General features: G+C 38.7%; 1 protein-coding gene and 1 pseudogene across 13 annotated transcripts in view; one reads left to right on the top strand and one right to left on the bottom strand.

Annotated features, from left to right (window-relative positions):
- The window catches only part of TFDP2 (transcription factor Dp-2), a 175,571-nt gene that overhangs the window by 142,912 nt on the left and 18,617 nt on the right, over window positions 1-14,042 (top strand). For all 13 annotated transcript variants that reach the window (XM_057545099.1, XM_057545093.1, XM_057545098.1 and 10 more), the window contains one exon: window positions 7,866-8,028. In XM_057545099.1, coding sequence (XP_057401082.1) covers window positions 7,866-8,028 — 163 coding nt within the window. The remainder of the gene's footprint in view (window positions 1-7,865; window positions 8,029-14,042) is intronic.
- Window positions 11,432-13,554, bottom strand: LOC114238590 (protein FAM32A-like; annotated as a pseudogene).

Raw genomic sequence — 14,042 nt, 5'->3', positions numbered from 1 at the left:
TTTTCCTTTTTTTTTAAAAAAAAACTTATTGAAATACAGTTGATTTACAGTATTGTATTAGTTTCAGGTGTACAGCAGAGTGATTCAGTTATATATTGTGTGTGTCTGTATATATATATATATATTTTTTTTCAGATTCTTTTCCCTTATAGGTTATTACAAGATACTGAGTATAGTTCCCTGTGCTATACAGTAGGTTCTTGTTGGTTATCTATTTTATATATAGTAGTGTGTATATTTTAACCCCAAACTCCTAGTTTATCCTTCCCTCACCCTTTCCCCTTCAGGAACCATAAGTTTGTTTTCTACGTCTGTGAGCATATTTCTGTTTTGTAAAACTAAGTTCATTTGTATCGTTTTTTAAAATGTTCTGCATATAAGCAATATCATATGATATTTGTCTTTCTCTTTCTGACTTCACTTAGTATGATAATCTCTTGGTCCATCCATGTTGCTGTAAATAGCATTATTTCATTCTTTTTTATGTCTAGTTATATTCTGAGAGAGATTATGAGGGCCTGAACTAGGGCAGTGGGAACAGAGAGAAGAGGTTGAATTTAAGAGCTCTTTAGGACAAGACTTAGATTAGATTTGATAGAATTAGATTGATTAGATAGAAAGGGAGATTAGGATGAACCTGTTGTTTCTGGCTCGGGTGGTTGGGTGGATGGTGCTGTCACTCATCTAGATGAGAACTGGAGTAGGATCAGGAGTTATGGGTTGGACATGTTGAGTTCTCCTTTGTATTAATTAATATGGTATTGTGATGTATAAGGACCCCTTCCTGAGAAGGCTGGGCTGAGTGGAGGAAACTGAGCCTAAGGACTAAATCTATGTAAATAACCGAGGATATGCTAGAACCATTATTTTTCTCTTCTTTTTTAAAAAACTCTTTATTTTGGAGAATTTTAAATATAGAAGTAGATGATTCATATTATGAGCCTCCTGTGTACCCATCTCTGAACTTAAGCAATAATGGTGTCTCTTGTTTTGTATATACCCCTTCTATATTATTTTATTTGTTTATTTTTTATTTTTGGCTCTGTCAGGTCTTAGTTGCGGCACCCGGGAACTTTTGTTGCCGTGTGCGGGCTCTTCGTAGCGGTGCGTGGGTTTCTCTCTAGTTGTGGTGCACGGGCTCCAGAGCACACGGGCTCAGTAGTTGCGGTGCACAGCTCTCTAGTTGTGGTGTGCAGGCTCCAGAGCACATGGGCTCTGTAGTTGTGGCACGCAGGCTCTCTAGTTGTGGTGCACGGGCTTAGTTGCCCCACAGCATGTGGGATCTTAGCTCCCTGACCAGGGATCGAACCCGTGTCACCTGCATTGGAAGATGGATTCTTAACCACTGGACCACCAGGGAAGTCCCTACCCCTTCTATATTATTTTAAAGCAAATCCAGGACGTCCTATCATCTTCATCATATCTCAGTATTTATTTCTAAAAAGACTCATTTTTAAACATATCATTATTATACCTAAGAAAATTAGCAGTAATTCCTTAATATCAAATATCTAGTAAGCGTTCAAATTTCGAGTTGTTTCAAATGTCATGTTTTGTTTGTTTGATTTTTTTTTTAATTTTGTAAAATAAAATACAGATACAGAAAATCACCAAAAAGCAAATGTATAACTAATGAGTTACTTTAAGGCAAACACTCTTGTAACCATCACCAGATGAGGAAGTAGAACCCCAGAAGCCCCTCCATATGCCCCCATCCCCTCTCTCCCCTATAAATAACCATTATCCTGATTTTTATAGTTATCACTTCCTTGCATGTTTGATTAGTTTTATCACCTAAATGTGCATCCTTTGGAACATTTTAGTCTTGCTCATTAAAAACAAAAGTTGATTGTCTTTTATATATAGAATTTTCCTCTGTCCCATTATTTTCCTATACTTCAGTTGTGGAAGGAACTAGGCCATTTGACCTTTCAAATTTCCCACAGCCTAGATTTCGCTGGTTGCATACTCACATGCATCTCAGTATATTTCTCTGTTCCCTGTATTTCTGTAGTTTGGCAGTAAGATTCAGAGGCTTTATTAGACTGACGTTTGATCCTTTGGCTAGAATATAGATAGTAGTGTGTTCTTCCGTTATAAGGCAAATAACATTTGATTATCTCTCTTTTTTTGATGTGAACGCCACTGATGCTTAATGCTTGTATCTATTAATTCATTGTGTGTGGCTATTAGTGTTATTCTGTCACTTCTACTTCATTTACTAATGGCACTACTTTTATATAAAGACTCTTTGCCTCTTCTACTATTTGTTTACCTGAAGGGACAGTTTATATAGGAAAGCAAAATAAAGCTTGATCCCTTCCCTTTACTGACCAGTTTTCAAGATGATGAGTTTGTTTCTGTCTTCCTCCAAAGGTGAACAAGTCTTCCCTTTAAAAAATATCATTATAGGGACTTCTCTGGTGGTCCAGTGTCTAAGACTGTGCTCCCAATGCAGGGGGCACAGGTTCGATCCCTGATCGGGGAACTAAGATCCCACATGCTGCACAACGTGGCCAAAAAATAAAAAATAAAAATAAAAAAATCATTATAAACTCATGAATGTAAACGTATTTGATGGGTTTCATACAATGCAATTATTATCGCTATTGAAACTTAAATTGTCCCGTCTTAGGTCTGTGGGAGCCTCTTCTATAATACTTGACTCATAAGTCCTTTTGATATGACCGTAGATGTCTTTGATAGCTTGTTTGTTATCTGGTGTGACAAGATGTTCCGGGTTCATCTTGTCCATTTCCTGCCCTGTACATGGAATCAGCCATTTCTCTAAGAAGCTCTGGTTTCCTTTAGGGTGAATTATATGTCAAGCTCCAGTTAGGGGCTAAGGATGCTCTCTGCTACTAGGTTGGTCATATTTTCTAGTCCTTTTAAATGGAGAGAGCTAAGATACACACCCACAAAGATACAGTACTTCATGAGTTCATATTGATATTTCCAATTCAAATCTTATTAAACCTCTTCTCCATTACATCCCAATCCTCTTTTTTCCATTCCAAGAATCTTGATCTTTAAGGACCTTGGGGATGAGATGTTAGAATTAATGTATATGGTAATTACTCATTGAATTTATCCCACATTATGTGCTCAATAGTCCCAAATGTTAATACTAATATAACCATTAATGTGTTTATTGAAAACATTAAAAAATTTTTTTACATATGCTCTCTCCATTCTCGTCCCATTTTTCTAATAGTCATACATAATAGTCCCACAGTATTTGAACATTTGCCTATTTAAATACTATACTGTCTGCCTCTTAGCCCTCATTTTGTCTCACGTCTACAGGTAACTATACGTAAATACTCACAAGGCCTTTATGTCAATGTTTCTTTAGTCATTTTGATTGTCTAAGTCAGTTATGCTGGATACAAAAATCCTTGGCTCATAACTTTCTTTCAGACTCTTAAATATATTAATTTTCTTCTAATGTAACAATTTGCTGTTGAAAAAAAGGATACTCTCTTTTTCTAGATACCTAAAAAGTCTTTTTCTTTGAAATACAGCAGTTTTACTAGAATATTTTGGTATATGTCATTCTAGGTTGATAGTCTCTTTTTTCTTTTATTTCATGAACATTTTCTTGACTTACTTAGCATTTAGTATTCTGTTCCCTTGCCTTGATTTTCTTCTTCAGATACTCTTATTGTCTATATATTCTTTGCCTACCTCTAATATTTCTAATCTTCTCTTGAATATCACTTGTGGGAGTCATATGGGCTAGATTGTTGCAACCTCTTCAGTCTTTGTTGCAGCCTCTTGCACTCAGCTGGTACTGAGAGGTCAAAACTCCTTCTTATTTCAACTGCTGCTCTCAAATTGGCCTGTTGTGCTTTCTAGCAAATTCTTGTTGCCTATTTTGGGCTTATCCTGTTCTGAGTTCCATTAAATGCAGCCTCATTGAATATTTCTTTTTCTGTCCACACAGACACTACTGTGTAGGCCTTTTGGCTATTGGTAGTTTGTATTCTGGCATTTGTTGAAGGTACTTTGTCATCTAGTTTTGTTGTAAATGTTGTCAAGGGGTTCAGGTTTTGCTGCCTAGTTCCATTGGTTTTTATGTGGGGATTTGGAGAGTTTGAGAACTATGCTGCTATTGCTGTCTTCCCAGACTCCCCCATAACTGGGGTGTGTGTGTGTGTGTGTGTTTGTGTGTGTGTGTGTTTACAGTCTGTATGAATCAGAATTTAAATAAATTGATGTCTTTTTAATCTGTAGATTCCCCCTCTGTATGTCGCTCACTCTTTCGCTCCTCTTTTCCCTTACAAATTATTAGTTGAAGAAACCACATTATATGTCCTGAAGAGAAATCCTAAAGATTTTGCTTATCGCATCTCTCTTGTATAGTTTAACGTGTTCTTCTGCCCTCGGTGTTTCCTTCAAACTGGTAGGTGGAGCTGGAGTCTTGAACAGATTCAGCTTCCATGATAGGTTGTACATTCAAAACACAAACAAAAAACTGGATGGGCCAGCTCAAGGACAGCAAACAATACAGAAACAGAAGCACTCCATTTGCAAAGTTGACATTGAAGAATAGGCAAATCTATAGAACTCGAAAATAGAATAGTGGTTGCCAGGTACTGGGGGCAGGGAGGTTGAGGAATGACTGCTCATGGGTACAGAGTTTCTTTTTAGGATGAAGAAATTAGGTTGTGGTGATGGTTGCATAACTTTTGAAAACCACTGAATTGTATACTTTAAAAAGATGAAGTCCATGGTATGTGAATTGTATTTCAATAAAGCTGTTATCTTGTAAAAGGAAGTTAGATTTGAAAAAGAAGAGGGTTACCTAATTCTCTGAGACTGGTAGGAAGGAGAGTTGGCTTGGGTACACGTGCTGATAAGTTTGTAAGTGACCTCTCCCACTAGCTGTAGACTAATATATTCAACTATCTATTGAATATACCCATTTGGATGTTCTATAGGCATGTCAAACTCAACATCATTGCTGCCCGATAGAATGTAATACAAGCCACATGTAAGTTTTAATTTTCCAGCAGCCAATTTAAAAAGTAGATGGAAATATGTGAAATTGATTTTATATCTTTTATTTAATCTAATATATCTAAAATAATATATTTCAGCATGTAGTTAATATAAAAATTATACATGAGCTCTTTTACCTTCAGTTCTCATGAAGGTCTTTGAAATGCAGTGTGTATTTCACACTGACAGCATACCCAATTCAGACTTGGCACATTCCAGGTGTTCAATAGCCACATGTGGGTTACACCTAGAGTACTGGACAGTGCAAATGAGAAGGTTCATAATGGAATTCATGAATTCATTCCTGGGTCCTTGATCTCAGTAAATGACCCCTCCTTTTAAGGATCATTGTCCTATTCTTCCTTACAATCCACACCAATCAATCGTTTAGTTCCACTGATTTTTTTTTTTTTTTTTTTTTTGCTGCGTTGGGTCTTTGTTGCTGTGCGTGAGCTTTCTCTAGTTGCGGCGAGCGGGGACTACTCTTTGTTGCGGTGCATGGGCTTCTCATTGTGGTGGCTTCTCTTGTTGTGGAGCACAGGCTCTAGGCACGTGGGCTTTAGTAGTTGTGCCTCCCGGGCTCAGTAGTTGCACAGTGCGGGCTCTAGAGCGTGCGGGCTTCAGTAGTTGTGGCGTGCAGGCTCAGTAGTTGTGGCGCACAGGCTTAGTTGCTCCGCAGCATGTGGGATCTTCCCGGACCAGGGCTCGAACCCGTGTCCCCTGCATTGGCAGGCGGATTCTTAACCACTGCGCCACCAGGGAAGTCCTCCACTGATTTTTATCTTTAACATTTTTGCAAATCCATCTCTTCTTATCCAGTCCTACCAGTTTCCTGAATTCCAGGACTCAGCATTGCTTGCCTGGGCTATTACAGTAGCCTCTCAACAGGTCTTCCTGTTTCTGCTTCTGCCCTTCGTAAGTTACTCTGCTGCCAGAATCTCTGCCTCACTGAAAATTTCACCAGGCCACTCCCCTACTCAGTACCATTTAGTGGCATCACAGTATTTCAGTAGTAGTCTGTGACCACAATGAGTGCTACACAGATGATTGGGAATGTGGGAAAAAGAAAGTAGACATCTGTCCTTATTCTTCGGAAAAGTACATTTAGCATCTATTTCTTAATGGACATAACACAGTAGAACATGTAAATAACTTATAAATGAATATAATTATATTGATGGAATATGATAAAGTCTAGGTTCCTTTGCATAGCAAACTCCCCATTTCCCCTTTCCCTCCAGCCTCTGGCAGGCACCATTCCACTCTCCGCTTCTGTGAGTTTGACTATTTCAGATAACTCATGTAAGTGGAATCATGCAATGTGTGTCCTTCTGTGACTGGCTTATTTCACTTAGCATGATGTCCTCCAGGTTCATCCATGTTGTCACATATGGCAGGATTTTATTCTTTTTTAAGACTGAATAATATTCCTGTGTGTGTGTATATATACACATATACACACACCCCCCCCCCCCCCCCACATTTTCTTCATCCATTCATCCATCTATGAGTTTTCCATATCTTGACTATTGTGAATAAAGCTGCAATGAACATGACCGATATATCTCTTTGAGATCCTGATTTCAATTCTTTTGGGTATATACCCAGAAATGGGATTGCTGGATTATATGGTAGTTGCATTTTTAATTTTTTGAGGAACCTCCATATTTTTTTTCCATAGCAGCTGTACCATTTTTACATTCCCACCAACAATGTGCAAGGGTTCTATTGTAATTTCTCTACACTCTCACCACTTGTTATCTTTTTTTTTTTAATAATAGTCATCCTGACAGGCGTGAGATCATACGTCATTGTGGTTTTAATTTGTGTTTCTCTTACGATTAGTGATGTTGAACACCTTTTCATATACCTGTTGGCCATTTGTATGTTTTCTTTGGAGAAATGTCTATTCATGTCCTTTGCCTATTTTTTAATTGTGTTATTTGTTTTGCTATTGAATTGTAGATGTTTCTTAGATATTTTAGATATTAACCACTTACCACATAAAGGGTTTGCAAATATTTTCTCCCATTCCATGGATTTCCTTTTCACTTTGTTGATTGTTTTCACTGATTCTTACTCAGGAAGACTTCCTCCAGTTAGACTAGATATCCCCGTTCCCAATTCCCATAGAACATTGTGAATAACTCTCACTTGGCACTTACATTATTATATTAGAATTATCTGTCATTATATGTCTGTTTTGTCTCTCTTCCAGCCTCAAGACTCATTGAGGGAAAGGATTTTGCCTCAGTTATCATTTTTGTACTTCTGGTCCCTAATACAGTTCCTATGATATAATTGGTACTCAGATATTAGTAGAACTAAACTGCACCCCTGAAATTTTAATGATTAAGTTATCAAAGGTTAGACCTAGGCATTAACCTAACTTAAGATAACCGAAGATGTAGATTCGTTATTAATACCAGTGACCTCTGATTGAAAATTGAGTAGATAACTGAACCTGAGAATAGTGGTACTTTTAATTTTAGGTGGGGAAAAAAAAAAAGCTGTAGCATACGTAGAATACAAAATGATAAGTATTGAGAATATAAACTCTGCAAGTGCAGAGTTTTTGTCTGTTGTTTTCACGGATCTTCTCCCAATGTGTAAAACAGTACCTGGCACATAATAGTAAGTAACTGGTCAGTAAATATTTATTGAATAAATGAGTGGGCATAGAAAAGCACTCTAGCTTTACACTTTATTAGGCTTTTAAGGCAAAAATTAAGTTTAAAACATTTCCTTATCTCTAATTCAATGTGAAATTTATCAAATTCCTGTCTTCTCACATTATTTTATGTTTTGTAAAGGAAATCTCTAATAAGTATAATGGAGTATAATTTTTTTTTCTCTTTTAGCAAACGAAGCAAAAAAGGAGATAAAAATGGAAAGGGCTTGAGACATTTTTCAATGAAAGTGTGTGAGAAAGTTCAGCGGAAAGGTACAACATCATATAATGAAGTAGCTGATGAGCTGGTGTCCGAGTTCACCAATTCAAATAACCATTTGGCAGCTGATTCGGTAGGTAGATCATGCACTTGACATTGACTGTGTTGAGTGATGCAGCAGTGTACCTCTCTGGGTTGTCTGTGTCAATTCGAGGATTCAGACAAGCTAGGGAATCCCCAACTCCTCCTTTACTTGAGGGTTTCATATTGTCTGTTGGGAAATTTTGTTGTTTTGATTTTTTGTTGTTTTGTCTTAGAAAGAATTCTTTTTTTTTCAAACATCTTTATTGAAGTATAATTGCCTTACAATAGTGTGTTAGCATCTGCTTTATAACAAAGTGAATCTGTTATACATATACAATATGTTCCCATTTCTCTTCCCTCTTGCATCTCCCTCCCTCCCACCCTCCCCATCCCACCCCTCTAGGTGGTCACAAAGCACCGAGCTGATCTCCCTGTGCTATGCGGCTGCTTCCCACTAGCTATCTATTTTACATTTGGTAGTGTATATATGTCCATGACACTCTCTTACCCTGTCACATCTCACCCCACCCCCTCCCCATATCCTCAAGTCCATTCTCTAGTAGGTCTGTGTCTTTATTCCCGTCTTGCCACTAGGTTCTTCATGGCCTTTTTTTTTTTTTTCCCTTAGATTCCATATATATGTGTTAGCATACTGTATTTGTTTTTCTCTTTCTGACTTACTTCACTCTGTATGACAGACTCTAACTCCATCCACCTCATTACAAATACCTCCATTTCATTTCTTTTTATGGCTGAGTAATATTCCATTGTATATATGTGCCACATCTTCTTTATCCATTCATCTGTCGATGGACATTTAGGTTGCTTCCATGTCCTGGCTATTGTAAATAGAGCTGCAATGAACATTTTGGTACATGACTCTTTTTGACCTATGGTTTTCTCAGGGTATATGCCCAGTAGTGGGATTGCTGGGTCGCATGGTAGTTCTATTTGTAGTTTTTTAAGGAACCTCCATACTGTTCTCCATAGTGGCTGTATCAATTTACATTCCCACCAACAGTGCAAGAGTGTTCCCTTTCCTCCACACCCTCTCCAGCATTTATTGTTTCTAGATTTTTTGATGATGGCCATTCTGACCGGTGTGAGATGATATCTCATTGTAGTTTTGATTTGCATTTCTCTAATGATTAATGATGTTGAGCATTCTTTCATGTGTCTGTAGGCCATCTGTATATCTTCTTTGGAGAAATGTCTATTTAGATCTTCTGCCCATTTTTGGATTGGGTTGTTCGTTTTTTTGTTATTGAGCTGCATGAGCTGCTTGTAAATCTTGGAGATTAATCCTTTGTCAGTTGCTTCATTTGCAAATATTTTCTCCCATTCTGAGGGTTGTCTTTTGGTCTTGTTTATGGTTTCCTTTGTTGTGCAAAAGCTTTTCAGTTTCATTAGGTCCCATTTGTTTATTTGTGTACTTATTTCCATTTCTCTGGGAGCTGGGTCAAAAAGAATCTTGCTGTGATGTATGTCATAGAGTGTTCTGCCTATGTTTTCCTCTAAGAGTTTGATAGTGTCTGCCCTTACACTTAGGTCTTTAATCCATTTTGAGTTTATTTTTGTGCATGGTGTCAGGGAGTGTTCTAATTTCATACTTTTACATGTTCCTGTCCAATTTTCCCAGCACCACTTATTGAAGAGGCTGTCTTTTCTCCACTGTATATGCTTGCCTCCTTTATCAAAGATAAGTTGACCATATGTGTGAGGGTTTATCTCTAGAAAGAATTCTTTTACTGATTTATTTAAACATAAAGATGGACAAGTATTTTTTAAATGTCTTTGGGGGTTATTGAAGAAACATACTTTTTAAAAATATGCTTTTTATATTTGAATGACTTCAGATACATTTCTGAACCTTTTAGTGTTTCTTCTATGTCTAAGTCAATAAGAAAATTTTATCTCGTTTTTAATTGAAAAAATACTACATGAACATGTTTATAAAAATCCACTTGTACCGAAGAGTATGTAATAAAAAATATCTCTCTTCTACCACAGACCCTAATCTGCCTCCCCAAAGGCACTATTCACTATTACCAGATTCCTGAGTATCAGTCCAGACATTCTTTATGCATATATATAATAAAATTTATTTCTTTTATTATTGTAAACACAAATGTGATTATGCTTTTGTATGCTTCATTTTATTTTATTCACTTATTTTAAAAATTTATTTATTTTATTTATTTTTGGCTGCGTTGGATCTTCATTGCTGCGTGCAGGCTTTCTCTAGTTGTGAGCGGGAGCTACTCTTTGTTGCAGTGCGCGGGCTTCTCATTGCGGTGGCTTCTCTTGTTGTGGAGCATGGGCTATAGGCGCATGGGCTTCAGTAGTTGTGGTACATGGGCTCAGTAGTTGTGGCGCACGGGCTTAGTTGCTCCACGGCACGTGGGATCTTCCCAGACCAGGGCTCGAACCTGTGTCCCCTGCATTGGCAGGCGGATTCTTAACCACTGCGCCACCAGGAAAGCCCACATGCTTCATTTTAAATTTTATTTTCTTAACAATATTTATCTTAGAGCCTCTTTTTTAGCACGTATAAATCATTCTCACTTTTTAAAAATGGAGATAAAATTACATGCAGGGAGGGAAATACACATGTCTTAAGTGTACAATTAAATTATTTTTTCCTTATCTATTGTGGAATAATTTACATACAGTAAGATGTATTCATTTCAAGTGTAAAATTCAGTGAGTTTTGACAGTTGTATGCACCTGTGTCATCACCACCATAATCAAGACACAAAACATTTACATCACTCCCAAAGGGTTCTTCCTGCCTTTGTCATCCATCCCTCCCTCGCCCTCTATCCCCAGGCAACTGCTGATATGCTTTTTATCATTATAAATCAGTTTGCATTTTATTTAAATGTAGTCATACTATATGTATTCCACAACAATATTAAGTAATAGTAGTAACTGTAGTCATATTGAGTCTTTAATTCTTGACGTTAGTGGAAATATTTGTAGTTTTGCAACCTTAATTATGATAAAGGTTTTATTTTGAGATGACAGTAACCATAACTTAATTTTTTAATGAATGTTGATTTCCTTTTTCTTAATTAAAACAATTAGGAGTGGATGCTGAATTTAATCAAGTTCTGGATAGTTTCCTGAAATTTTAGGATTTTTACACTGGTATTAATGAATGAGATTGGTGAGGGTTTTTTTTACTTTTGTTTTTACCGTCTTTGCTGTTTTTTTAATAACTTTTTTCCCTTTATTCTGCAGTTCACATATGAGTCCTAGACAGGTTTCTCTTCTGCCTTAGTTATTCCTTCAGTGTAATAACTTTTTTCCCTTTATTCTGCAGTTCACATATGAGTCCTAGACGGGTTTCTCTTCTGCCTTAGTTATTCCTTCAGTGTCTTTGTCAACACAGACATTTCTCCCAGTAGCATATGCAGTTTGATCTTTATCCAGTGAGTACACATAGGCCTTCAAAGTTCCTGGTTCTCCAGCATCAGAACCTGGGTCCTCCTTTTTGACTGCACCCATGTCTGTCTGTGCTGGGACTCTGCCGCCTTGGTCCCATTACCCTTGAGGTGTCCTTAGGCCAGGAATGCCAAACACATTAATGTGTCAAGTCTGAATAAATACGGGAACTACTTCGATCTTAGTGTTGAGAGTAGGGAAGCAGACCATGTCTGAGTTCTGTTACAAAGAATGCTGTGCTCGATTAGCAACGTCTGCCTTGGCAACACTCACTAGACATGTCGGGAATGGGGTATTGGGAGAAGAGGCTACGAGCTGGCCCAGATTCAGAAAGGGACAAGGGGTATATTCCATCCTCGCCTTAGGTGGTGGTTCTGCTGCCCAGGCTGCGTTGTCTCACTGGCCAGGTGGCTGGGGAGGCCGACTGAAGGCCACGAAGCTTCAAACAGCCTCCCCAGGCTCTTGGTGGAAGAGCAGAAGCCCCAAGCTAGAGGGAGCTTGGCAGGCAGCCCAGGCAGGGCCCTAAAGGGGTGCACATGCTGCAGGCGACCCTGGCATTAGCTCCTTGTCCTCTGGAGTCAGCCTCATGCAGGCAAAGGCAGCTGGATGGCTGTCAAAGAGGTAGATGCAGCTCAGGGGTGAAAACACTTTCCCATGTCACTTACCCAGAAATAACCTTAATCTCTGGATAAACTTTCAAAAATTCCCAGTGCAAACTAAAATGGTTTGCCTCCTATGTGCTACCAAGAAATCAAAATAGAATAAAAGGACAGTCTTACTTTAATCAAGTCCAGAATGAGGGCACACTGCTTTGAAAAGCACCGTCTTAGCAGAAGACACAAGGGTGTGTGTAAAAGAATGTTTCTGGAAAATACCAAAGGCACCAAACGTAACCCCAACTTTGCCTTCTGCATCCCTTCCATGCCACTGCATACCCTGGGGCAGGGAAGCCACTTTGCCCAGCTGACTCTGGGCATGTCATAGTGGTCCGTGAGCGTGTCCAGGTCTCTGTTGAGTCCTCTGCTCTCGGTTTGTGGGTTTTGGATGCTTTCTTCAGGATCCTCTGCATTTGCTGCATCTCCTCCAAGGCCACCTGGGCCGAGGTCCACTTTTCCAGGCCGTACCTCTTCTCCTTGTCCTGTGTGCTCATTCCCGTCGCTTCCAGGCGTTTGGCCTTGTCTTTGCTCGGTCATGCTGAGCTCTGCGACGCCTTTCAGCTTCAAGGGCCCCTTTTGGACCTGCTCGCAGGCCTCCGTGGTGCCCGTCTGCAGTTCAGTACCATCTTTGCAATTTTGATTAGTACTAGTGTTATGCTGGCTTTATAAAATGAATTTAGAGGTTTTCTCTTTCTCTTTACTCCATCACAGATTTAATGGCATTGGATGTCTAGTTCTGTTCCCCGAAATTTTATAGAAATAGGCCTGGTGATTTGGTAGGGAGGCAGAGTTTAGATAGCTTTTTCCGTTTCTTTTTTGGTAATTAGTCTGTTTACAATTGCTTTCTCCATTAAGAGTCAGTTTGGTATTTTATATTTTCTTAGAATATCCTCCATTTCATCCATGCTCTCAAAATTATTTGCAATTATATTTCCAAAATAAAAAAAAACAAACATCTCTTAGATTTGTTTGTATCGACCTCCTGTTTTGCAGTTGATTTCTGTTTTTATCTGTATTTAATAGTCTGTTCTCTTTCCTGAAGTTACTTTTATTTCTCTACCCTGCAGACTATGATGTATACTTTATTTACTTTTATTATCTTTGTTTAGTAATGGAAGTCTTTATGGCTGTGACTTTTCCATTTATGTATGTATGTATGTATGTATGTATGTGGCTGCATTGGGTCTTAGTTGTGGCACGTGGGATCTTCATCGTGGCATGCGGGGTCTTTCGTTGCTGTGCACGGGCTCTTCATTGTGGCGTGCTGGCTTCTCTCTAGTTGTGGCACGCAGGCTCCAGAGTGCATGGGCTCAGTAGTTGCGGTGTGTGGGCTTAGTTGCCCTGCGGCATGTGGGATCTTCGTTCCCTGACCAGGGATCGAACCCTGCATCCTCTGCATTGGAAGGCCGATTCTCAACCACTGGACCACCAGGGAAGTCCCACCTTTTCCTCTTGTGCATGGCTTTAGCCATATCCCATTGATTCCGATATGTTATTCTTTAGATATTCTGTAACTTTGATTTTAATTTCCTCTTTGACCCAAGAATTGCATTAGAAAAGTTTCTTATAGTTCCAGGTGGTAGGAATTTTTGTTCATTGCCATGAATTTTTACCTTTATTACCTATGATCGGAAATTGTGAGTTGAACTTTTTCCTTTTTGGGGGGATTGCTTTGAGATTTTTCTTGTGAGCCATTATGTGGTGATTTCTTTTTCTTTTAATTTCCCTGGGCACTTGAAAAAAAAAGTATACGACATTCTGATTTTCAGTGAGCTTCAGAGTTCTCTAAACGGTCTCCCAGCCCCCGTGCGACCTGGCCCAGCATTATCGCTCATCTCCTACTATCCACTCCCTCAGTTCCTACACTCCAGCCACAGATTTCGTGGATATGCTCCTAATCAAGCCATTGCACTTGCTGTTTCCTTTGCCTGGAATTCTCTTTGCTGGGGATCCATATGGT

Source organism: Balaenoptera acutorostrata, chromosome 4 (assembly GCF_949987535.1).
Source record: "Balaenoptera acutorostrata chromosome 4, mBalAcu1.1, whole genome shotgun sequence".
NCBI lineage: Eukaryota > Metazoa > Chordata > Mammalia > Artiodactyla > Balaenopteridae > Balaenoptera > Balaenoptera acutorostrata.
This window is presented reverse-complemented; position numbering and strand designations above follow the sequence as displayed.